This window comes from Carassius carassius, chromosome 11, assembly GCF_963082965.1.
Source record: "Carassius carassius chromosome 11, fCarCar2.1, whole genome shotgun sequence".
NCBI classification, from domain to species: Eukaryota; Metazoa; Chordata; class Actinopteri; order Cypriniformes; family Cyprinidae; genus Carassius; species Carassius carassius.
The window spans coordinates 29,630,068-29,657,376 of NC_081765.1; the positions used below are offsets into that span (position 1 = coordinate 29,630,068).

Genomic DNA, 27,309 nt, shown 5'->3' on the forward strand with positions numbered 1-27,309 from the left:
TTTTGACTCGTGAAATCGGCGATCCATTGAAAATGCCTTTATGCACGCGCATTAACTCTGGGTAACCAGTAGGAGGTTGATTAAACTAACTCTTCTCGGGTGTTTTGGAACCGACATACTCATGGTATGCGGGTTTGGGGTAAATCAACCCAGAGGTTATGATTTACCAAATGGTAAGTTAACCTTGCTTTCTGGAATACCCCCCTGGTCGGTTTGTGCAGGTAAGAACGATATTTGTCCCAGCTGGTCTGATAGTGCTCTATTGTTGTTTGCTGTTGTCATGGACACCCGTAGCCCTTGACGACCGCCTAGGTTTCGCGCAAGCGCAGAATCCGCACAACGGAGGATTGTGGGATAGAAAGCTATCGCCAGGGCAACAAGCAGAGTTTAGCGAGCGGAAATCTGCTGCTAGCAGAACAGTAAGGGCGATTAATTATCAAAGAAACATATTTTACACTAAATACCGTTTTAATTTGTTGACATGAATGAATCTGTAGCCAAAAAGACCCAGGAGACTCTGGGAAAAGTGATCAAAAAGCCTCCTTTGACAGAAAAGCTGCTCAGCAAACCGCCGTTTCGATACCTGCACGACATCTTCAGCGAGGTCAGTTATTCCAAACATTATTTTTTATTAAATAAGTGCTGTTCTATTCGCTCACCGTCTACATATTTACCTTCATACGCTTCAAGTAACGTTACAGTTTCTAGATCTCAAAACGCTAGCCGGCTAAGTTAATGTAACGTTAGCTTGCGTATAGTCTTCGTAATATATGTTTTCCTGCTTTGTAAATATCTCGTTTTAGCTTTAACATTTTTGAATGGCCGGAGCTTTGCTTTCAGGCTTAAGATGATCTTGATGTTTTATTGGTGGTAAGCACGCTAATAATATATTACTAATGCAATAACTGTTAAAACACACTGTCAACAATCTCACCTTTCTTCTGTCTAGGTTTTAAACGTTAAGTTACTGTCTCTTCATTCAGAGCTCTTGTTGAACTGTTTACCTGGTTACTAGGCATAGCTCAACATGGTTATATAATTTCAAGGGTTGGAGACATATTCTTGACATATTCATGGGATAAAACAGACATATACTTCTCAGAAAATCGAGAAAAAAAAATTATATGGAAACTTTTTTTGATTTTGTAATTAGGGGTATATTCCCCCAATAAACTGCAACACTTGCACCAGTATCCAACAGTTGTTCATTTTTAAAAACCACACACTGAACAAATGAAAATAGCAAATCAGAAATGTAATGATAATGGTTAATATATATATATATATATATATATATCCTTCACCTTCAATAACATGACTTAGGTGCCCTTGAGCAAGGCATCGAACCCCCAACTGCTCCCCGGGCGCCGCAGCATAAATGGCTGCCCACTGCTCCGGGTGTGTGCTCACAGTGTGTTCACTGCTCTGTGTGTGTGCACTTTGGATGGGTTAAACGCAGAGCACAAATTCCGAGTATGGGTCACCATACTTGGCTGAATGTCACTTCACTTCACTTCATATATATATATATATATATATATATATATACAGTCGTGGCCAAAAGTTTTGAGAATTACATAAATATTGGAAATTGGAAAAGTTGCTGCTTAAGTTTTTATAATAGCAATTTGCATATACTCCAGAATGTTATGAAGAGTGATCAGATGAATTGCATAGTCCTTCTTTGCCATGAAAATTAACTTAATCCCAAAAAAACCTTTCCACTGCATTTCATTGCTGTCATTAAAGGACCTGCTGGATCATTTCAGTAATCGTCTTGTTAACTCAGGTGAGAATGTTGACGAGAACAAGGCTGGAGATCATTATGTCAGGCTGATTGGGTTAGAGTGGCAGACTTGACATGTTAAAAGGAGGGTGATGCTTGAAATCATTGTTCTTCCATTGTTAACCATGGTGACCTGCAAAGAAACGCGTGCAGCCATCATTGCGTTGCATAAAAATGGCTTCACAGATGGAGATGGAGCACCGTGCCATAAGGCAAAAGTGATAACTAAGTGGCTCGGGGACCAGAATGTTGAAATTTTGGGTCCATGGCCTGGAAACTCCCCAGATCTTAATCCCATTGAGAACTTGTGGTCAATCCTCAAGAGGCGGGTGGACAAACAAAAACCCACTAATTCTGACAAACTCCAAGAAGTTATTATGAAAGAATGGGTTGTTATCAGTCAGGATTTGGCCCAGAAGTTGATTGAGAGCATGCCCAGTCGAATTGCAGAGGTCCTGAAAAAGAAGGGCAAACACTGCAAATACTGACTCTTTGCATAAATGTAATGTAATTGTCGATAAAAGCCTTTGAAACGTATGAAGTGCTTGTAATTATATTTCAGTACATCACAGAAACAACTGAAACAAAGATCTTAAAGCAGTTTAGCAGAAACTTTTTGAAAACTAATATTTATGTAATTCTCAAAACTTTTGGCCACATATATATATATATATATATATATACATACATACACACACACACACACACACACACACACACACATATATATATATATATATATATATATATATATATATATATATATATATTAGGGGTGTAACGGTTCACAAAATTCACGGTTCGGTACGATACAATACACTGGTGTCACGGTTCGGTTCGGTACGTTTTAGATACAGCAAAAAGAAAAAATTGGCAGATAAATTTCCTTGATTTTTAAAAAAATGTTTTATTTATTAAAACTAACAAAGTATGTTTTTTTTTTTACATTGAACAATGATGGAGCTATTCTTTACTCATCTTCTATAGTGTTTTATTAGCAGCATACTGTATAAAACAAAAACAGCTCCTTATAAAAAAATGAAAATGTTATATTATTGTAGTAGTTATGAACAAATACAAAGATGTAACTTTTTATATGGAACTCTATAACTCTTTATATTGAGTGTGTTTTTACTCAATTGGTTCTCTATAGGGCTTATGTTTTTTGGAACAAAGCAGGAATTACGGTCTGTCTGAAATGGGCTCGTGAAGGAATATTGTAACTGGGCTCAATTACATTAAGCATGTTCTTAAAACCTACGTTTTCCACTACAGTGGGCCTTTCACACAGGACGCGGTATGCGCGGCGCTTGCCGCTGGGTTCAGCGTTGCCCTTCAGATACAACGCGATTTGCGCTGCGCTGCGCTATGGCGTAGGCGGAGTTTTAAAAACTTTTAGCGGGAGCTCTATCATAGTCTGTTGTTCCTTGAATGGAGATATGTCTCCATGACACAGCTTTCCTGACGATGTCCCTATACTACCTCAAACTTGTATCGTACAGCTCAGGAAATTCTGACACACACAGTACTGTACTAGCCGTTCATTCCTTTTGATTTCCGTGCTTGTTTTGGATCCTATTGGTCGCGCTGGTAATCGTCACAGAGCGCAGCGGCAAAAGTTGAACTATTTTGAACTTTGACCGCGGCGTGCGCGCAAGCACGCAAATGATGCGCACCGCTGCGCTTGCGCTTTGGTCGACGCAGCAACAAAACGTCCTTGCGCGGAGATGAATGGGTTTTATAGCGCAGCGCCGCGCATACCGCGTCCTGTGTGAAAGGCCCATAAAGGCGCTCGCTCACTCAGTACGCGCTGAAGGCTCGTTGCAAAATGGCTAATGCGTTTAACAGACCAGAAATAGAAGATCCTCCAATAACCAACAGGTCTGGTGTTTGGGTGCACTTTGGATTGGCCATTTTGCAACGAGCCTTCAGCGCGTACTGAGTGAGCGAGCGCCTGACTGAGTAGCCTAACATAAACATATAAGTTGGTGTTTTTTTCTTCTTCGGGGGTGTCAGGGGCGTTGCCTGTTACGTCGTTTGGGTTATTGGGCTACCTTGTTGAACGCATATCATATTTCACAATTTTTTATTTATTTTCCAAATATAATTAATTAGTCCAACGAACCGTTCGGTCCATAATGCGTACCGCGTACCGAACCGAAAGCCTCGTACCGAATGGTTCAATTATAGACAGTAAAATAAAGAGGACAGTTCAGGATGAAGTGGGTGTGTCTGTATCGAGCGTGCCGCACAAGCCCTGAAAAGTGAAGCCAAAACGTCTCGATCGCCCCCTGGTGAGTGGTCCTAGTATAGGTCATAAACCCCGCCTCCCCATGTTATTCAATGGGACGCGAGACCAACTAAACAATTAAATTAACCTTCAAATATCTTTTTTCCGAAGCTGTTTTTTGTCATTTACTGTAGTTTGTATCACGCTAATGTAAATTCAAGTGTTCGTTTTTAAAATAAGTTGTTTTTTAGATAGTTATTTAATGCTCTAAAAACGGTGGTGTGACGTCGTGATTGACAGCTGTGATCGACAGCTCTCTGAGCCAAGGAGGCACTGAAGCGTCAACAGGCTTTTTACATGATCTTCGGAGGACTGAGGAGATTGTATTTACCTTATTTTAATGAGATTGGAGTGGAACGGATCAGACAGAGTTCACAGGAGCAGGACTCCACTTCCAAAACAGTGCAGATTATTACGGTATGTGCATTCTGCGAGGGAGAGTGAGGGCGGGGCACAGGGGCGGGGCCGTTGATTTCGCGGCTTTAAGGCTTTACTTCCTGCTTGCTACTGCGCATAGCTACTGCGCAGAACTGGTCCCTAGATCGCTATCTGCGCAGGCGCAAGTCCAAGATGTCAGCGCCATATCGGGACACTGGCGGCTTCAGTTTTGACCAATGGAAGAGAGCGAAGGCGAGTCGTCCATCTTTTTTTACAGTCTATGGTCTGTATCAAGAGATAGAGGCCCAGGGTCTGTAAGCTCAGCTAAGATTAGTTAGACAGATAGACTCACACCGGCTGTCCACTGTATGCATACTGTCTGCACCTTAAGTTATGTCATTGCTTGTCATAGTGTAATGCTGTGTTAAATCACGTTGTTTTTTAATATTTTGTAAATTATTTCTCTGTCATTATATGTGACCATGGACAACAAAACCAATCTTAAATCGCTGGGTTATATTTTTAGCAAAAGCTAAAAAAAACATTGTATGGGTCAAAATTATTGTTATATCATTAGGATATTAATTTAACTTTTAATTTAACTTTAATTAATTTTTAATTTTAATTAAAGATCATGTTCCATGAAGATATTTTGTAAATGTCCAACCGTAAATATATCAAAACTTAATTTTTGATAATCCTTTGACAACTTCAAAGGAGATTTTCTCTGTATTTAATTTTTTTTTTGCACCTTCAGATTCCAGATTTTTAAATCATTGTATCTCAGCCACATATTGTCCGATCTTAATAAACCATACATCAATGGAAAGCTTATTTATTCATTATTCAGTTATAAAAAATTGACACTTAAAACTGGTTTTGTGGTCCAGGGTCACACATGTTGTCTTTAATGTGAACAGTTAACAAAAGTGATGATAACCGTTCCTGTCTGTGTAGAGTGTTCCAAATCAATCACTTATGAGGTTCTGTTTCAGTTTGTATGCTTTTAGAAGGCAGTGGACAACAAGGCAGCTAACCTTTGAAACCGAGTCTATGTCTTTATATTTTTGGATTAAAATTTTGGTTGTAAAAACTTGTTTTCCCTTTTTTTTTATTTTTTTTTTAGATAATACGTACCACAGGCTTTATGAAAGGACTTTATGGAGAAGCAGAGATGAAGGCAGATAACGTGAAGGTAAATCACCAAGAGAAATGTGTCCACTTTTAGAGGAATAATCAGGTGCACAGTTTTTGTAAGTTATATTTAGCTGGCTCTTTTTCATATCAGTGGTCTTGTGCTTGACATACACTATGGTTCGAAAGTATGGAGTCAGTAAGATATTTTATTCATTAAGGATTCATTAAACTGATCAAAAGTGACAGTAAAGATGTTTCAATGTTACAAAAGATTACTATTTCAAATAAATGCTGTTCTTTTGAATTTGAACTGTTCATCAAAGAATACAGAAAAAAAACATACATATATTTTCCACAAGCATATATTAAACAGCAGAACTGCTTTTAACTTTAATAATAATAATAATAATAATAATAGTAATAATAAATGTTTATTGTAGCAGTAAATCAACATATTGGAATGATTTCTGAAGATCATGTGACACTGAAGATTGGCATAATGGCTGCTGAAAATTCAGTTTTTCCATCACAGGAATAAATTACAATAAGTTGTAGTAATATTTAACAATATTACTGTATTTTTTAATAAATAAATACATCCTTGGTGAGCATAAGAGACTTTTTTACATTAAAAAATCTTAAAATCCCAAATATTCTAACAGTACTAACACTTACATTAATTTGTGTAAAAACTTATTTTAATAGTGGGAAAACAACCGAGTGCACCTTTAAGAGGAATTTTTGGCTATATATGTGTGCATATCGAGACTTATTTCTCGCTTATTGCAGTACTACCATACAATCGTATGCCAGTTTTATGTTCCTCGCCAATTAATCCACCTACTTGGCAGTAATACATCATGTTACAGTTGACCTCTTGTATCTACCTGATCTTCTGCCTCATTAAGTGTTCTTAGGTTCTATAGCCACAGTATCTCAGACTTCCACTCCGCTGTGTTTTTTTCTGTTAAGGTGTTGACATTAATCAGATAACTAAGTGTAACTCAAGACTCTCCATTTAATTAGCGTGCCAAAGTCCCACATCGTAGGGAGTCATGAGGTGTGATAGATCTCCCTGTTAAAAGCACCTAGCTTTACTTGGATCAGTATCAGTGACCCTGTAAGAGATGAAGGTTAATAGCTCACCACACAGCAGTGACGAGTTCACGTCTGATCCTTCTCCAAACGTGGGGCTGACTGAAAGAGCTCTGGCCTTTGATGTCCCAGCATGCATAATAAATGACCTCCCCACACCTGTGCGAAACAGGACGGCCTTACGGTATACCATTACATTATAATGTTTTGACAGCGCCACAGTTTTAACACTTTTCAGGGGAAACTACCTACAGATAGCTTATAGATGTCTATACATAATAACTGGGAAAGAAGGAAGTGTTTTGATGCCAAATAATTGCATTGCATTGGGACATTTCTAATGTGATTGAGTTATTATAGTATTATACTATAGTATAGTATAATGTTTTTTCACTTTTGTATTGCCTTGTCACTTTTGTATTGTCACAGGAATAAATTACATTTTATAATATTTTAAAATATATATTAAATTGTAATAATATTTCACATTATTACAGTTTTTACTGTAAAAGATGCTTAATTGTCATAATGTTACATTGCATAAAATTCTAATGGTCCTAAAACGGGCTTCATTTTATGCTAAATATATTTCTTAATTTTGTGTTTCAATGTTTATGACATGAACACGTTTTCATGAAATTCGCCTTCAGTGATTAGGTTCATAAAACATTCTTATTGCATAGATATTGTGTAGCCAGTAGTTGGATATTAAACACCGCTGTGCTGAGTGTGTAAAATCATAACAGATCACATCAGCATACAGGTTGTTCTGACGCTGGGACCTCATTAGGAACCTCGTGAAGTATGAAAGCATTAAATGACCGTATGGACAGTTGCACTTCATCATAACTAGCAAAGCAGAAATAGAGAAGAAGAGGGTTTAAAGTAGTGTTAATGTATGTACACCCAAGGGCCACACGAGACTGACAGAACAAATGATTCACATAAGTTACATATCATCTTGATTGTTCAATTGTGTTACTATTAAAGTATGTACTTGTTGTGTTGTTTTTTTCTAAGCTTTCACAAAGCAGCATCACCGTCAGCATTGATTATTGGAGTCTCAAGTGGTTTTGTGTACTCTTCTCAAACCCAGGAGAAAGATATTCTGGGCTGAAGGTTGGAAATCCCTGCCTTAACATTTGCCCAATGGTTGTTTTATGCATCCTTAGTGGCCCCAAGCAGAATTCCGGTCTGTTTGTTGAAGTGGCCAAACTGGGCGAGCAGTAACAACCTTGGCTTGTCCAGTGGCATGCGTTTCGTGTGGAACTCCCTGTTTGTTTGAACAGTGGCAGACTGGGGCAGTGTTTGAACCTTGTTTGAAAACAGACATTATGCTTGCAATTCTGTTTCAACTACTGTTTTCTCTTCATGTACTTTTCAGGACAAAGACTCAAAAATAGCATTCCTTCAGAAGGCCATCGATGTGGTGATGCTGGTTAGTGGAGAGACCTTGGCAGCTAAACCTGCTCGAATTGTAGCTGGACACGAACCAGAGAAGACCAACGAGCTGCTGCAGGTCATTGCTAAGTGCTGTCTCAACAAGGTCGGTCCTGCGATTAAAGATCACTCAGCTACTATACTTCTGTATTGCAGGATTCGCTCGAAGCCATTTAACTAGTGAATGACTCAAGACTAATGATGTCCAAGCAGGGGGTAATTTATAGACATATTCATTAAATTGCACCCTTGAGCTTTCCTGAAGTTTAAGGAGCGATGGAACATCGCCAGCAGCGTTATCAGGGGAACCCACTGATGCCTGCAAGGCAAAGAGCAGGTGCGAAACATTAAACTGAATGACAGTTCTGCTGCTCTACAGCACACTGGGATATTTTATAGGTTGCAAGAGAAAAAGACATGAGAGCCCCACAGTGCTGAAAGTTGCTGGGTGGTTAAAGTCAAAGATTAGAGGGGTGACCCAGGTACTGGAAAAAAATCGACAATCCTGCTCTGTCACCTTTGAGTCTTTGAGCGAAACATTTAACCTTGGATTGCTTCAGGAGGATCGTAGGTAGCTTTGAATAGTAGCACCACTTTCTTTCTTCTGTGGAATGCATGTATGAAAGAATGTATTTTGAGAAATGTTGTTGCACTCATCCTACATAATGACAAGGGGCTGTCAAGGTCCAAAAAGTACATAAAATACCATGAAATTATCATAAAATAGATCATATGATTCTGTTCCAGGTCTTCAGAAGTCAAATGATAGCTTTCTATGAAGAACAGACCGGAAGTCATTTTTCACTGACTTCAAATCTCATATGCATTTTGGAACAGAATATTAAAAAAACTTTGGCCATTGGCATCAATATAGAATAAATACATAAATTACCTCTTAAATTTAATTTGTGTTATGGACATAAATGATGCATAAATGATACCTAATTTGTATTGTTTGTTGAGGAGAGGTGCTGTTCATATTCAGTCTTAGACCTGGAGGGCAATAAAAAAAAAATCCCTTTGACTTGTGCCGATAAGCAACACCATAGCAACTGTAAATTAACACATTCAGAAAAACACCAGTATTTTTTTTTTATAATATTTTTTGCTAAAACGATTAAAATTGTTTTTGTTAATTTAAATAAAGCTAAAATAAAATCTGAACGTTAGATGGAAAAAAACGTAAACTTGGAAAACTTAAATGAAAGTTAGAAATGTTGGCTTGGCAACTGAAATAAAATGTCAAAACTTTAATTTGAAGTACTAAAAGTAAAAAATCTTAAACTAAATTAAAGTTAAATGTAAATATTTTAAAAACTATAGAACATGACAAAAAAAATAACAACTATTAAAACAAAGTAATTAAAACTATTAAAACAAAAAAATATAAAATTAAAGCTAGTCTAAAGCTAAGCTACGTCTAAAATATTAATAATATAATAGTGAAATAATTATATAACTAAATAATGCTAAAATAAATCTTTAAAACATATAGATCACCCACAGTACTCTATTGGTAACACTGAGTTTTGCATCAAGCCCCACCACACGTTTTCTTCAGAAAATTTAAAAATCTTATTAGTAAATTTTCAGCTAGTCAATACATATTTAGCTGATGTTTTTATCCAGAGAGAATCCCCATGGTTTTGAACGGATTGCATTATCAACCTACATTGTTTTGGTCACTAGCCCAGATCATTAACCACCTTGCTTCCCCATCTGTTTCTGAATCCAGTTTTGTTTGGTCTGAGAGCATACTGAGGGTTGCTTGGGAGTTGTGTTCATTATATTAAGCTGTTAAACAGCATGTCCTGTCCTTGTTCCAGCTCTCCAGTGACGAGGCTGTTAGGCGGGTGTTAGCAGGAGACAAGCTGGAGCAGAAGGGGAAGCCCAGCACCTCCAGGTCCCAGGACAAGGAGAACAGAGAGGGCAAGGAGCGGCACCAAGACCGAGAGGTGAGACCGGTTTGAGCTTTTGACTAGGGCTGGGCGATATATCTAATGATATGATCATGCGCATCTAGTCAGTAAATCTGGTTCCGTGATTACTGCTAAATCGCCTTCACCTGCTTTTAAATGGAGTGGCATTTAATAAACAGAGCCGTAGATCACTAACAAGCTACACAATATCGCATTCTTTATCCCAGATGAATCGCCTTCGATAATGAATGCGATATTGTGTAGCTTGTCAGTGATCGATGGTTCCCTCTATTAAATGCCGCTCCATTTAAAAGCAGGTGAAGGTGATTTAGCAGTAATCACCCAGTAAACCAGATTTACTGACTAGATGCGCATGATCATATCGTTAGATATATCGCCCAGCCTTACTTTTGACCCAGTGATACTTTCAACCAAGCCTGATTTCTGTGTTGTCTTAAATAACTATTCATTCAATGTCCCTCTTGGGCTTTTTTATTGTGCCTTTTTCTTTCACTCGTGAAATCTGTTTTTAATACTTTTGGGTCCTCATGAAACTGTTAGGATTATTGTTATGAAAGTGAAAATTAGATGTAGTCTCTGGCTGTTGTCCAGGAGAGGAAGGGCATCAAGGAGAGCAGCGGGAGCCGAGAGCAGAAAGATCCAGATCAACCAAGAGATCGAGAGAGCAAGAGGGATGACAAGGACCGCCGGCGAGATGCCGAGAGATCTGACAAGGGACGCGAAAGAGACCGGACAAAAGACAGAGACGGAGACAAAGACAAGAGCCGGGATCGGGATCGGGAGAAAGACAAGACCAAAGAGAAGGAGAAGGACCGTAACAGGGACAAGGAGAGAGAACGAGATAAAGAGAGGGATAAGAAAAGGGAACGGGAATCTCACAAAGACAGAGACAAGGAGAGAGATCGAGAGAAACGACGGGAGAGAGAAAAAGATAAACAACGACACCGAGAGACAGACGAGAAGCCAAAGGACAGAGGTGATAGAAAGGTTTGCTCACACCATCTTATGATTCTGTATGATTGTATCGTATGATTCTGCTTTTTTGCTCATCATTCACAATGACAGATGAATGACCAGTTTTACCAGCCTCTCTTGCATTTAAAATCCCATTTAAACCTAGAAATTAAGTTTTCGAGTTGTGAAAATTTTAACACAAACAAAAATGAAGAAAAATTTAACATTCTGCACTATTTCAAAACCTTAAAGCGAATTTCCGTAACATTTATATATGAAATAAAAGTCTTTTATAAGTCTTTTTCAAATCCGCAATAACAGTCTTCTTCCCTAGATCAAGGCATCAGAGGAGATCAGCAAGACAAAGCCTCCCCCAGAGGTTGTGAGTAAAACACATGAAGCCGAAGCAGACGAGGTGAGACTGATCTCTCTCAATCTCTGTTTATTCACTTTACGTGTGTTCTGTAGGTAAGGACCATCATCAAAGCCTGTTGAGTGTTGACATAATGTTCCTCATAGTTTATTGTTCTTATCTTTGTTCCTCTGAATTGGAGGATGAGGGCGGTGAACTGGAGGTACAAGTCTGTTGTGATGTCAGTGCCTGCTTTGCTTCCCTGTAGAATAATGGGTGTTTGCATATTCAGTATTGCGCTAGGACATTCTTGATGGTGGATTAGGATCTCTTTCTGACATCCTGGTTGAGACATTGGTTAAGAATTTTACCTGCTGTGGTAACATTTTCTCTGGTACTAAGGCAAAATTAAATATCTTTCTCATTTTAAAGTCTTAAAAGTGTCAAAATACAATTCTGTTCCAAAGTTTGTGGTCAGTTCTCTATTATTCAGTGTTACATGATCATTCAGAAATTATTTTAATGCTGATTTGGAGCTTATGAAATATTTCTTACTCTTATCAATGTTGTAAACAGTTGTTCTGCTTAATATGTTTGTGGACACATTGATGCAGATTTTTTTTAAAAGTATTCTTTGATGAATAGAATTATTTTGTAACCATTAGTCTTTACTGTCATGTTTGTACAGTGTAATACATCCTTGATGAATAAAAAATATAATTTTTACTTACTCCAAACTTCTGAATGGTAGTCACTGATCTATATTATACAGTACATCAGTGATGGTAGTGTATATGAGAAGCAAGTATATTTTAAATGAAAACTGACACTTCTTTTAAAAAATAACTTTTTTAAAGTTCAATAATCCTGCATTTTTTTTCAAAATCAGATGAACATCTTTGGCCAAGTTTCTCCCAGTTTTCACTTTTTTTTTTTTTTTTCAAGTGTTTTGCTTTAGCAAGTGCCCTTACACACCCTCTGACTGACTGATTTTGTATCTTCATGTACCGTATTTTCCGGACTATAAGTCGCACTTTTTTTCACAGTTTGGCTGGTCCTGCGACTTATAGTCAGGTGCGACTTATTTATCAAAATTAATTTGACATGAACCCAGAGAAATGTACCAAGAGAAAACATTACCGTCTACAGCCCTGTAGACGGTAATGTTTTCTCTTGGTTATTGGTTCTAAATAAATGCGACTTATAGTCCAGTGCGACTTATATATGTTTTTTTCCTCATCATGACATATTTTTGGACTGATGCGACTTATACTAAGGTGCGACTTATAGTCCGAAAAATACGGTATTTCGTTTTGTCGCTCCATCGCTATTATATGTCACCTTTGTCAATGTCACCTTTATTTATATAGCGCTTTAAACAAAATACATTGCGTCAAAGCAACTGAACAACATTCATTAGGAAAACAGTGTCAATAATGCAAAAATGATAGTTAAAGGCAGTTCATCATTGGATTCAGTTATGTCATCTCTGTTCAGTTATATTATATATTATATAGTTTAGTTGCTCCATGACCATGTGTCCTTACAGCTTCAGTAGTTTCTCATTTGGAGCAGTGAGATTTTTTTCATTTGGCTAGTGGCTATAAGTGTACTATAAACATAAAAGTCTTTAAGGCTCTTTGTTGGGTTTTGTTTTGTCTTCATTCAGCCTACAGAACTTTCTGAATTCCAGGTAATTTCTGTTTGTCCCAAGTGAAATCTGTTTCCTCCTGGATTTTCTAATTGTCCGACTATTAGTCTGTGATATTTCACATGTGCAACAACAGCCCAGGAGATTGTCGTGTTTGTAAAGGAAGCGGACTCGCATGTTTCTTGACTAATGTCTGTTTAAGTGCTCCACAGGAGAGGAACTCTATGCATGTGAAAATGCATGGAAACTAATGTATTTCCTCATTCCTTTCAGGCTGAGAGTCCTTCCCGTATCCCAAGGCCCTCATCAGCTAAAGGACAGCGGCGGTGGCCCAAAACAGGAGGTCAAGGTACTGAACATGTCTTTCTTAACAAACCCTATTAATTATTGATGTACAGTACAATAATGCTTTGTTGCATGTCCAGCTGATCTATTTAGATGTTTCTAGCAGCACAGCAGATGTTGTTTAATGTGATTTATTGTGTATCTCTGTTTCAGATGAGACTGAGAGTGAAGGAGGTTAGTGTTGTTTTCTTACTAGGGTCCAAATCTAACTTTTTAATATACCTGCCAGTGGCTGGTGACTATTATTTATAATTATTATTTTTACCAGCCAGCAAACTGTATTTAACAAATAAAACCAATAAATCTAATTGTTTTTTTTTCCTCCTCTTTAATAGAAATTGCAATCAAAATTCATAATGCTTGTGTGTAAGGCTGCATAATTTAACCTTAAAATCATATTGTGATTTAATTTTTGTCATTTTTACTTTTATTAATTTTTTTACGTAATGTACATAAAATCTCTCTCCACTTTAGTTGTCTCAGGCCATATTCCCGCTGTTTGTTTCATAGAATGGCTGTACAATAATAACAACAATAATAGAAATTGCAATTCATAAAAATAGATAAATTGTTACATCTATTAAATAAATCAATTGAAACAAACTTAAATTATTTAATTAAAAATACTTCAGTCTAAAAAAATCAGTCTAAAAAATACACGATTAAAAAAACTATTTGGGAAGATTGATAGTGCATGTTGCATTTTGAAATACATGTTACAAGTGACTCAAACTTGCAGCACTTTTTGCGGACAGAGCATCTCCGAGACACTGGATCACACCACTCGTTTAAATGAAAACAGATTATATATTTACATATTAAAATCACATTTAAGCCATATTGTGTTCTCACAATCATGCATTGCATTGCATGAATGCATTTCATATATTCACTTATGCTATTTATCCTTGCGTTTGGTGCTTGCCGAGTGTTAATTTTATTGTGTGTTTGTCTCAGTTGTGTTTTAAACAGTGGCTAAAGATGTAGCGGCTGACATTACAGTAACACCTGTGCTGTTGGCAGAAAAAACAACAACAACTAAAATACCAATTGCAGATTCAGAATTTCCTTGATTCAAAAAATTTCTTTTTATTCTTCCAGAAGGGGAAGCCCCTTCAGCAGAGAAACCAGTCCACATTGAGAATGGAGACACAACTAATTCTGTGCCACCTCAAACAACACATAGGTCTGTTGATTCTTTCTTTTTTCTTCTTTCTTAATTAGTGGTAATGATCTCATAAGTGTGTTGATTAAAGATTAAAAATGGCTACATTTCCGCCCAATGATAACAAAGTAAGTCAATGTGATAATGTGCTGTGGCTGGGTGAAGTGTATCATACATGCCCCCATGAGAGATTGCCTGGCAGTGGAAGCAACTGATGCAAATCCCTCGCTTTCACTGCACTGTACCGCAAGATCCAACCACAAGATATCACTCTCATCCAGATCATTACTCTTGGTTCTCACGACTGTTTTTAAAAGCATTTACCCATACAGAAACTTTCTGTTACCTAAACTGTTACCCCACATATAAAATCACATGCATACTTTACAAAAAGTACTTGTGGATTTCCTGTGTGAACTTATTCTTCTTTTGTTTGTTGTTCTTTTGTTTATATAAGTAGACGATTACCGCGACCTAGCAGCGCACGACCGGCAGCCCCCTGCGTCAAACGACAGGAGAGCTATGCTGATGTGACCCCAGCAGAGAGGTGAGAGATCTCGCTCATCAGGCTTTTAGTTTCTCACTTTGTGTTAATGAAGTAAGTCACATGCTGGCTGTGTTACAGTGATTTTACTTTAGGTAGGGGGTTCTAACCTGTAATACCCCCTTAACATTTTGTGATAGGGATATACATTACCATGCAAAGTTTGGGCATAGTTTGGCTTATGCTCACCAAGGCTGTATTCATTTGATTGTAAAAAAAAAAAAAGCAATATTGTAAAATATTTTTACTATTTAAATTAATTGAAAATAATTATTTTCTATTTTAATTTTATTATAAAATGTCATTTATTCCTGTGATGACAAAACTGAATTCTCATTGTCTTCAGTGTCACATGATCATGTAAAAAAATTCTAATTATTTAAATTAGTAATTCAGTTTTTATTTCTTAGTATTTTCAATATTGATAAATAAAAGTATTCATTTCTTTTTTATAAAAGTCATACTGACTCCAAACTTGTAAATAGGAACTTTATGATAAAAGATATCATTGTCTGGGTTTTTCTAAGGCTGGGCAGTGCCAAGACCCCTGCGGCTGTTATTTTGGATAGCAAGAAGCTCTCTGAAGATGAGGATGATGAAGATGGGCAGTTTGTGGTGGTGGAGGCAGCTGCACCTCCTCTGGACATACCTGAAATTGAGGTAGTGCAGATGTTCTATATGTGTACATAGTATTCAGAAAGAAAAAAAACACCACAATTTGGACTAATTGACTTATTTTTCATTACAGCTTAATTCACTTGAACTCCAAGGGAATGACAAACACGGTGAGCCATGTGCAAAAATAATTCATCCTGAAATAAAATTCTTCCATAAATTAATTATGTGAATTAACCCTTTAAAGGCACACTTAATATCAGAAATAATTGAATAGTTTTCATTTGTTCATAGGTGGACTTGTGAAAAAAATCCTAGAGACAAAGAAAGACTATGAATCGTCTCCAGCCTCAAAGTCAAAAGAACAGGTATGGTGTGATCTTTTTTTCCCCTATTAAAACCCCACTAGGTGGCAGTGCTATTCCATCTTACACGGTCCAAGTTTTGTTTTTCACAACAAAATTCCAGTAACATGAGTTAATGCATTTCAGAATCTCTTCATCAAGGGAATCAGCATTTTTAGTGCTCTACAATACCTCAGGGACGCCTGACCCAGTGCACCGTCAGTTTACTAAAGAAAGCAACTATGCAAATGGAGTGGCGAAATGTAATTGCGGTCCCTCAGAGCCACTGACGTGTTATTTTCTTCAATGGAGCTTAAATAATTAGGGCAAAACAAGCATGATGGCACCATTTATGCTGTTTAGACATTTAACGTGGTTAACTATTGTGGCCTTTTTATTTGTGAATTTTGTTTGTTTTGGTTACTTAATTGCAAATTGAAAACCAGTACGTGCTGGTGGCTTAGAGTTGGAGCTTGCTTGTGAATTTGTTTTAGGTCCTGATTGTTTTAAGATAACAATTTTGGGAGGATTTTATCTGAGATAAACCCCATGAGAGTATAAAGAGTCATCAATGGAATAAAGATTAATATTAAGATACTATTTCATGTCTAATAAGCAATAAAACCAATTTCACTTTTTGGACGTAGTTTCAGTGCGGCTCAGGCTATGTACTTTTCTTTTCTGGCCATAAAATTTGTGGAATGATTTTTCAAGACTCCTGGAATGATTGTTAATCCAAAATGCCACTTTATCAATGTCTTCCCATATTTTAGCTTGAATTGGGCTGTTTGTGATCCAGTGAAGATGAGAACGTTGAATTCGAGTTTTGAAGGCATCCTGTCCATGTCCTGGTGGAAGGGGCCATCTGCACTGGGTGGTCCACCCTAGCCGGAACGAATGCTCCGGTCTATCTGTCTGTCATTGACTGTAGCCTGATGGATGCAGTGTCTGGTGGTGGGCTTCATGCAGAACCCCACCTCAACTTCCCACAGTAGTTACATGTTCAAAGAGTGAGTCAGCAGTGGGGAGATGTAGGGACAGGAATTGTAAGGAATATTGACTCAGTTGCCAGTTTCATATAACAAATCTGGTTTGTTTATGATTCGTTGACTTAAATTTATTTATTTTTGTAATTTTTAAGCAGTAAAGAACAATTTTATTTCATACTTTTCTCAGCGAGAAAAAAATCTTGTTCTTTAAATAAAACTTCAGAATTCAATAGATTTAATAGAACTAATAATATTAATAACCAAAGGTTATTAATATATAAAATGTGAACTTTCTAACAGTAGAGTACAGGATATGAAGTTTCCATTACCTCATACTAATTCAAAAACTTAAAAATAAGATTTAAAATCTAGTTCTTATATTTAAAATTTCATTTGTAAAATAAACTTAAATGAGCAATGTCAAGCAGGTTTGATGGTAAAACTGAGGTGAGGATTTGAGTCCCTATTACATTTCATTGAGTTGTTAATAAGTTCATCAACTTTTTTTCTGATGTGTTGTATGGAAGAAAAAAAACGATACAGATTTGGAATGACATAAGGGTGAGTAAATGTTCACAAAAGTTTCATTTAGTTCATTCAGTTACTGTATTTTTTCATAGAAGGCATGAACTCTGTTTGCTTCACCACTGGCACAATCCCATTTGGTGTTGAACCTCAGCCGCACACAGTGAGCTGCTCCCAGCTGGCCCATACAGCCAGCGCTTCTCCCTCCTGTGTTCTTGATTTCAAAACAATCAGACTGGATTTCCTTTCAATCCCAAATAATCAAATTAGATTTCCCCCATCAAATGCAAGCCAACTCTGGTCTGGAATCTGAGCGCTGCTGGCCGTGCTCTCCTAATTGACTTCATTTAGCCTCATTAGCTTTCTAAATTCTCCATCTTAATTGCGGTGCATGAAATGGGCGTGTGTTTTCAGTGCAGTACATGTTAACCAGCACACCACACCTCTCCTGTCTAGTCAGCTGTATTAAAAAAAAGTCTTTAATAATGACTTCCTTCCTAACTTGAAAGGGGGGTGAAGGTCAGCGCAATAAAGCAGCTGCTCTCCTGTAATCACGGTGTAACATCCAGGGTTAAAAATGTAAATATTCAGCTTTCATATCCTCCCCGACAGGTTTGAAGTTTCTGCGCTCATTTACAAATTCTCATCTACTTATTCTACAAATATGAGCTTCCGCACTCACATCTCTCTAGGATTTTAAGTTTACTGAGATCCCCACATCAAGTACGTATGACTTAATCTCTTTGGAACGACCACAGAATTGAGAGTTTTGACCATTTAATAATTCCAAAGGTGAAACTGAGCCAATGACTCATTCTGTGGCTTTATTAGCTTGAGCTTTCTGTTCTGCTTCATAAGTGAAGATTTACCTCGCCAGGGTCGACAGAACTTCATCAAGATCTGCTAGGCCGTTATTGTTTCATTTGACTGAAAGGACAGGCCAGATGCAATATTACAAAGGGCCGTTTCACCATCATGGTGCATTTTCCTGAAGAATTTGCTGTACATTTTGCAGCTGACCTTTGTTGTGACCTTCCATATCACGTGTATTATTCTAAGTTACTTCTTGTAGGGTGTCTTTTTTGTTGTTGTTGTTGAAAGTATTGGCCCTTGACAGCAGCTGCGTTTTCATAAGCATTTTTTCCTCCTTCCTTTTCCCTCTTTTGCACCATCAAATTAGCCTGATGAAGGTTTGCAATGTATAAATAAACCCCATGGCACACAAATGGATGGGTGTTGAGTGAACGCCACGCCAGCTCACGCTCTGCAGAACAGGCAGGAAAATAAATAATCATCCCTTCAGGGCTCTGTCTTAGTAAACATCTACCTTTTTGTTGGAAATGTAAAGGAAATGTCTCTTGTTGCATTCCTCAACATTTTGCCCTCACCGAGAGACGATTGACATCTCTGTGGAATGACCCTGGAGTTACGGTGAAATACCACAGTATTCGTCTCTGAAGTCTGATAGCATAATTGATAGCATTTCATTTCAGTCTTACTGCCGTCTGGTTCTCATAAGCCAAACTCTCATACACTGTGGTTCTGTGGTGATCCGCTTAGCACGCAAGTGCAGAACAGTGATCTCAGCAGTGACCCCCACGGGGCCAAACTGACCCTTCCATCCTGTGTACACGACTAAACCTCTCTGCACTTCACTTCATCCCAGCTATTTTTATGATCTTGCTGGATGAGGCCCATGTTTTCCCAAATGAGGAAACCCTAAAACATTGCTAAACAATTAATCTTTACCCTTATGAGTCAGTATTGGACCCACCATGGAGTTTTAGACCAGTAGCAAGCTGTCTTAAATAGATCATTGAAGCCACAAATCTTTACTGCTTTTTGTGTATTCGGTTTGAACTGCTTTTTGTGAAAGTGTCCAGCCAATGCACTGGCTTTAGCCAATCAGTGTTACAACCCAGTATGCTATTTTAACCAATCAAAAAATCGATCACTTTTTTTTATTAATAATTGTTGTTACTTTTAAATGCTCAGGTAGACATTCCCTTCCCAACTAATCAAAAAAGGTTAATGAATGCAAACTAGGGGTGAACGATACACAAGTTTAAACCATAAACTGATAAAAATGTTATTTTCAAGTATTGTTTCTGTCAAAGTTAATCTCGGTGTTAGCCAGTTTTTTGACTCTCCAGCATAAAAAAAACATACTTTTGCATGTACTTTTGCAGTCTGATTTGAATGCATGCAAAACAAATGCAACGCCAGTGTAGTCCGATTGATGAACAAATGGTTCATCTGAGCAGCTTCTTTTAATGAATAATTTTCTTTCACATTACTGTTTTGAATAAGTTTGAAGAATAACTCACTGTATTAATTACTGAATAAACGTGTGACTCATTTGTAGTCATTTAAGCCCATTTTTTATTTTGTGAATCACATTTGAAATCAACGTTTCAGATCCCCAGAACCATGATATAGCACTACAGCATGTTGTTTATCATTCTCAAGAGGACTGCAAAACTTTGAACTCTGATTATTTTCATGATTCTATATTAGCACTCTATAAATCAAGCATTTTGAATGCATTTCTTCATTAAGCAAATTGGGCTTGCAGCTGAAGGCTCAGATCCACATAGCAGTGTAATGAGGCGTCCCGCTCCAAGAGGCTCTGGCCCAATGCATCAGTGTTTCTGGAAGCCACCTGCCCCAGGCACACTCCACGTCCTGCTTGTGTCACTGTCTGAGATAATGGGAAAACCTGTCCTCAGTTGCCTCGTGCAAAACAAATATTTTTCTTGGGTCCAGTGTAGAGAGGGGAAAATGAGAGCCCCTATAAACAATTGATTTATGTCAGAAAGAGTCAGAAAGCTGGAGTTTTTCTTTTCTTTTTGACTAAGGGGTGAGGTGCAGGAGGATGGCAAACAAAACAAATCCAGCCTGGCCTTTGCGCTCCCAAGAACAGTGGGCCGAATGTGCTGGCCGCCGGTGTTTGTGTAGAGGGGGTGTTCAGGGGCCGGAGAAACCACCCACATTGAAGGCAACTATTACACATTTCAATCCAAACACACTTGTAAACCACAGAGAGAGGGGGAAAAAATTAAGTTAGTCTTTCTTCTCACGTGTTTGTTAGAGTTCTAGAGTTAAGCAGCATAGTTAACCTTTGAAGTGTTTCAAATAGAGTTACTGAACTCTGTAAAGTTGTAACAATAAACTTTTAGTTTCAAAACACAGATGATTAGAGACCGGCACTTTATGAAAATATTTTCAGATTTCAAATCTTAAAGGGTTAGTTCACCCAATAATCAAAATGATGTCATTAATAACTCACCCTCATGTCATTTCAAACCCGTAAGACCTCTCTTTATCTTCGGAACACAGTTTAAGATATTTTAGATTTAGTCCGAGAGCTCTCAGTCCCTCCATTGAAACTGTGTGCACGGTATACTGTCCATGTCCAGAAAGGTAAGAAAAACATCTTCAAAGTAGTCCATGTGACATCAGAGGGTCAGTTAGAATATTTTGAAGCATCAAAAATAAATTTTGGTCCAAAAATAGCAAAAACTACGACTTTATTCACCAATGTCTTCTCTTCCGGTCTGTTGTGAGATTTCAAAACACAACAGTTTAAGTGATATCCGGTTCGCGAACGAATCATTCGATGTAACTGGATCTTCTTGAACCAGTTCACCAAATCGAACTGAATTGTTTAAAACGGTTCGCGTCTCCAATAAGCATTAATCCGCAAATGACTTAAGCTGTTAACTTTTTTAATGTGGCTGACACTCCCTCTGAATTAAAACAAACCAATATCCCGGAGTAATTAAACTCCGAAACAGTACACTGACTGAACTGCTGTGAAGAGAGAACTGAAGATGAACACAGAGCCGAGCCAGATAACGAACAAAAGACTGACTCGTTCTCGAGTCAAGAACCATTTCTGTCAGACGTGTCCGATTCGAGAACCGAGGAGCTGATGATATTGCGCATGTGTGATTCAGCGTGAAGCAGACCGACACATTTGATCGAAATGCAAACGGTCTAATCAGATTCAATGATCTATGCTAAGCCACCGGCGGCGCCAAGGGGGGTCTTGGGGGGTCTCAAGACCCTGCAAAAAAACGCCTTGACCCCCCACCCTCTCCCTGATTAAAAAATATATATATATATCCGGGATAAAGATTTTAAAAATATTTATCTTCAAACTACGCAGAACAATAATAATTATTATTTCGACATTTATTCGTACACTGAACCGAGAACCGTTTCTGTCAGACGTGTCCGATTCGAGAACCGTGGAGCTGATGATACTGCGCATGTGTGATTCAGCGTGAAGCAAACCGACACACAGAGCGTCTGAACCGAACTGATTCTTTTGATGATTGATTCTGAACTGATTCTGTGCTAATGTTATGAGCCCAGGTAAACCGAAGGCTTGAATCAAGGGCAATCATTGCAAATGAAGTCATTAGGTTGAGCGCAAAAAAAACGGTGAACCGTTTTCTTCAACCGATTTATTGAATCGAACCGAAAACCGATGCAACCAGTTCTTGACTCGAGAACGAGTCAAATCTTTTGTTATCTGGCTCGGCTCGGTGTTCATCTTCAGAGCAGTTCAGTCAGTGTACTGTTTGAGTAAATGAATTACTCCGGGATATTGGTTTGTTTGAACTAAGAGGGAGTGTCAGCCACATTAAAAAAGTTAATGGAGACACGAACCGTTTTAAACTATTCGATTCGATTTACATCTAATGATTCGTTCGCGAACCGGATATCACAAACTGCTGTGTTTTGAACTCTCTCACAACAGACACGGAAAAGACAATGATGAATAAAGTCGTGGTTTTTGATATTTTTGGACCAAAATGTATTTTCGATGCTTCAAAAAATTCTAACTGACCCTCTGATGTCACATGGACTACTTTGATGATGTTTTTCTTACCTCTCTGGACATGGACAGTAGACCGTACAAACAGCTTCAATGGAGGGACTGAGAGCTCTCGGACTAAATCTAAAATATCTTAAACTGTGTTCCGAAGATAAACAGAGGTCTCACGGGTTTGGAACGACATGAGGGTGAGTTATTAATGACATAATTTTGATTATTGGGTGAACTAACCCTATAATAGTGTTTGACCAACTGTATATCTATGTAGGACTAGGTGTACTACTTTTTTATAAATAAAGTAGTATTATATAAATTAAGTAATATTAATAAATAAATAAATAATATTATACACACACACACACACACACACACATATATATATATATATATATATAGATAGATAGATAGATAGATAGATATAGATTATAGAGTAAGCTTCGGTGAGAAGAGAGCAAAACAAGGATTTGTAAAGAAAAATGTAAGAGGATTTCGAAAAAAGGCCAAGAGGAGACTGGTTTTCCTTTGCTAAACAAAGGAAACTTTGCTTCCTTTGCTTCTGTAAACAAAAACCTTGGTTCTTGAGTGACTAGCATATTCTCAACGGACTTGTGCTAAGTCCTACACCTATGTCCTACATGATCCGCTGAAATGACTCTCTCATTTATGCAAGGACATACGAAAGTTTGCGAAAGTTTTTAAAGTTTTAAATATGGATATTTTTCTCACACAAACACATCGATTTGCTTCAGGAGGCCTTAATTCACCCACCCCCAGAGCCGTGTGGGACACTTTTTATGATGGCTGAATGTGCTTTATTGGACTCCTTTGGACTATTGAACACCCATTCACTGTCAGATTTAATGCTTGTAAGAGCCAGGGCATTTTTAATATAACTCTGATTGGATTCTTCTGAAAGAAAAAAGTCATATACACCTAGGATGGCTTGAGGGTGAGTAAATCGGGTCATTTTCATTTTTGGGTGAACCCTTTATGCCCCGTACACACCTCCAGAGACACGCAGCGATAAAGCAACATGGTGAACCTTTGGTGACAGAATTTAGGCGTTTCAAGTGATGCGAGTCACACAACAAACGTTAAGATTAGTTTAACTTTATGCAAATGAACAGCAAATTTCGCAAGCGACAACCAATAGGAGTGAAGAATCTGTCAGTGGAGCTCATATGTCACTGTCTCTGGTGTAGCAAAGACAGGACAGAGTTCCCTGAGCGATTTCATTGTATTATATGATTTGACTGCAACCACATGTCATGGATATAAAAAAATTATGCGTGTAAAAGAATTTGTCAACAGTTTGATTCATACATTACATTGATGGTTTATGTTGTTAATTATATGATGCAGAGAGCAGTTTAACACTGGTTAATGATTTAATGCACTGAGCTTTACTGTAGGTTATATAACAACACTCTCTTACAGCAGAATGCTACTTTTATTTCTTTTAAAGTCTAATTCCTAGTCAAAGTAGAATGACATCTTTGTATCACCGGCAATATAAATAGTTGTGATTGCAATTTCCAAGGATATGTCTACCAATAACATTAGAGCGACAGCACTAGGAACACCCACAAGCATCTTCACAGTACAGAGTGTAGCGACATACACTGACAACATCACTGGTGGTGTGAACCTGGCTTTAGAAAGTAAGATTTTGGTGTTTATGGCCAGAATGACATGAATTGCTTGAGGAGCTCAGCTTGAAATGAGGTAAATGTGAAGTAGTTGTTACCGAATACTGTTGTAAAATAACTTCACTGCCATAGCCTGTTACTAAAATAAACAAAGTCACGTCTTGCATGAGGGTGTGTGTGTGTGTGTGTGTGTCTGAGGCAGTAAGAGTAAAGCCTGTTTGGCCTAGTGCCACACACAGCCTGTGGCCCCAGCTGAGTAAATAGACACGGGCCCTGTGTGCCAGGGGAGGCCTTCTTACGCTCGGCTGAAGGGTGACTGGGGCAGACCAGGACCCCCCAACCACACTGCATACAGTGGAGGCCTTCAGTAACCACTCACTCACATTATGGATCCCATGTCTCTTTCATTTTGATCTTTATATACATTGCACGGTTTGTATAATTCCTGCCTTGAAATTCTAAACATTTGTAGCCTTGACATTGAAAACCACTAAATGCAGACTTCTCCCTGCTGCTATTTTCCCCAAAAGTATATTGTTGGTAGGTATAGATTTCCTCTAACCTTTATAACATTTATAGCATTTATCTGAAGTGCTTTCTTATGGGAGTGATTTCCAACTAATCATTTTTCAGTCATTTACATAGTCATTTGTTCCAAACATGTATTGTGACACGTAAAAAAAAAAAAAAGGTGGGGGGGGGGGGGTGTTTCATTGTATGGGCAAACCAACAAATCTTTTTTTTTGGGGGGGGGGGGGGGGTAAAAAAAAAATCTTTTTTTGTACTACAGAGGAAAAGGTCATACAGATTTGAAATGACATGAGAGCGAGTATATGATGCTCATCCAAGTGCAAAGCCACATAAATAACTGCTAACTGTTGTCTACACACACTGAAGGAAAAAAAGCTCAGGCACTGGCATGGTACCCTTTCAAAAGGAACTAATATTTACACTTTAGGTATTAATATGCACCCTTTAGGGGTAAAAAAGATACAAAAGTGTACCTTTTGAAAATATACACTCCATTAACAGCTTTTGTATTTTTTTTCCAGTGTGTAGACAACAGTATTTATTTCCGTGGATTTGCACTTGGACATTTATAAACATTTTTCTATACAATCATAGCTTCATGTTGAAAATCCTGTCACCCCTTTTCCATTTTATAAGTGACTGTGACAGACCTCTGACAGAAGAAATAGCAGTCAGGAAGCGAGACTGCTAGTGTTGATCTGTTTCCTGTGGTTCTGTCTGTCTGCAGGATCGGTCACTGGTGTCAGAGTCGTCTCGTAAGAAGGAACGTGAATTGGTGGCGAAGGAGATCGAGCGACTGTGTTCGTCCATACAAACGGTGGGTCGCAGCGCTCTGCCTCTGGGTAAGATCATGGACTACATTCAGGAAGATATGGACTCGATGCAGAACGAACTGCAGACGTGGCGCAAGGAGAACAAGGAGAATGCACATGCTCTGCTACAGGAACAAAGGTGCACATGCATATTAGCTCTGTCCCTAAGCTTAGTAAGGATACTGCCTACATATACAGCATCCTAACTGAACTGAAACCTCTTAAAGGTCCCGTTTTTCGTGCTTTTTTGAAGCTTTGATTGTGTTTACAGTGTGCAATATAACATGTTCATGTTTCGTGTGTAAAAAAAAACAGTATTTTTCACACAATTCAATTATCTGTATACCGCTGTTTTCACTGTCATAAAAACGGGCTGATGACTTCCTTGTTCTATAAAGTCCCTCCTTCAGAAATACGTTACGAGTTCTGATTGTGCCAGCGGTTCCTGTGTTGTGATTCGACAGCAGCTGAGCGCAGGCTGCCCTCCTGGAAACGTGATTGGACTAGTTTTGAGAAGCAAGTGGGCAGGAGCATGTGCTGGAGATGTACTTCTAATCACAGGAGCGTTTTTACTGACGAGATGCGCATAAAAATCGCATTCATTTTTTTTACACAGCCCTACCATCTAGTTAACAAAGCTAAACAGCGTTGCCCTTTGTGAAATAAGTTACAGAAACTGTTAAACGCACCAACTTAAATAATAAAATACACTTACCGGTTGTGGTCCATAAACAACTTCTTTCTCCAGACAAAGAGGGAACTGCTCCATCTTTCAAGAATAATCTTTGTGCGAATCCGGCATTAAACTGATTGAGATTGAGGAAGCTCTCCTCAGCAAAATGTGCTGCACATAGTTTTACATGTGGATTATAATTTTCGGGAACCGAGTTAAACATAAATTGTAATCATTGATCTCTAAGTACAGCGTCCCTGGGAAGCCCAAACAAAGATGATTGGACTCCGAGATGAAAATAACAGCGTTTCGACGACATGGCGACAAACACAAACGCAGCTCTTCCTCTTTTCCGTCAGAGCGCAACAAGACCACGCCCCCTTTTTTGTGTATTCCTGTGGGCGGAGGTTAGTCAAAAAACTGTTTTAGTGACGTCATTACTGCAGGAACTAGAGGGATGTAGTCCAAACGGGTCGTTCGATGTATGCTAATTCTGTTAAATAAAATATCTCGCTTGGCATTGAACTTAGAGCTTTAGAATTTTACAGATATTCTTTATACTCTAACAACAACATTACACACTAACTAAAGTTTAAAACATGGGATCACGAAGAACGGGACCTTTAAATGATGATTTGGAACTCAGAAGTAATACAAATAATGTCAAATTGTCAACTATATTAGCTATAAAAAATAAGCCATGATAACTATATCAGTGCATCCAAATATTTATCATGATTAAAATCTTAAGCTGCTTTTTGAATGTCTTGTTCTTCTGTTTAAAGCCGTTTCTCTGTCTGTATCTCAGAATCACAGACAGCGTTGTGGAACCTCTGAAGGCTGAGCTCGCTGAACTAGAGCAGTTAATCAAAGACCAGCAGGACAAGATCTGCGCAGTCAAGTCCAGCATCCTGAAGAACGAGGAGAAGATCCAGAAGATGGTTTCCAGCATCAGCTTCTCCTCACAAACGTGAATAGCAGCACATCCCCAAAGAAACCTGAAGCACTGAGCAGCAGGGAGATCTGATGTCTTTGAGCAGCACTGGAGAGAGTTCAGAAGCTGCAGGTACAGTCAGGACTCCCTCTCTTCAAACCCCCTTCATGTAAGGTGCCTTCTGATTGCGCTGGTCCATTGGGATTCTCAACCACACTCATACGTCTGCAGTAGATTTGGATTTGCACTCATCACTTGCTTGAAAGATAAATGTGTGTGGTCACCATACTGATGTGTCCTGTACTTTTTAAAAT

At 38.2% G+C, this 27,309-nt stretch overlaps 1 protein-coding gene across 2 annotated transcripts; it reads left to right on the forward strand.

Moving 5' to 3' along the window:
• Positions 1–328: 328 nt before the first annotated feature.
• LOC132153170 (TRAF3-interacting protein 1-like) lies at positions 329–27,283 on the forward strand. 2 transcript variants are annotated; one of them, XM_059562485.1, is made up of 15 exons: positions 329–604; positions 5,581–5,649; positions 8,071–8,232; positions 9,953–10,081; positions 10,658–11,053; positions 11,355–11,435; positions 13,297–13,372; positions 13,522–13,542; positions 14,470–14,554; positions 14,991–15,080; positions 15,605–15,737; positions 15,826–15,862; positions 15,987–16,060; positions 25,304–25,527; positions 26,870–27,283. In XM_059562485.1, the coding sequence occupies exons 1-15, from the start codon at positions 482–484 to the stop codon at positions 27,033–27,035; spliced, it is 1,866 nt and encodes a 621-aa protein (XP_059418468.1). In that variant the 5' UTR covers positions 329–481; the 3' UTR covers positions 27,036–27,283. The 2 variants fall into 2 exon arrangements, with proteins under 2 accessions (XP_059418468.1, XP_059418469.1); XM_059562486.1 differs by having other exon boundaries at positions 14,994–15,080.
• The last annotated feature ends 26 nt before the right edge of the window (positions 27,284–27,309 follow it).

What these genes read in the sequence shown, in the direction of transcription:
- LOC132153170 (XM_059562485.1), top strand. Translation starts at nt 482, where the DNA reads ATGAATGAATCTGTAGCCAAAAAGACCCAGGAGACTCTGGGAAAAGTG. An exon ending in AGGACAGAGGTGATAGAAAG is followed by an intron (nt 11,054 to 11,354) that starts GTTTGCTCACAC and finishes CTTCTTCCCTAG; the next exon opens with ATCAAGGCATCAGAGGAGAT. An exon ending in GATGTGACCCCAGCAGAGAG is followed by an intron (nt 15,081 to 15,604) that starts GTGAGAGATCTC and finishes GGTTTTTCTAAG; the next exon opens with GCTGGGCAGTGCCAAGACCC.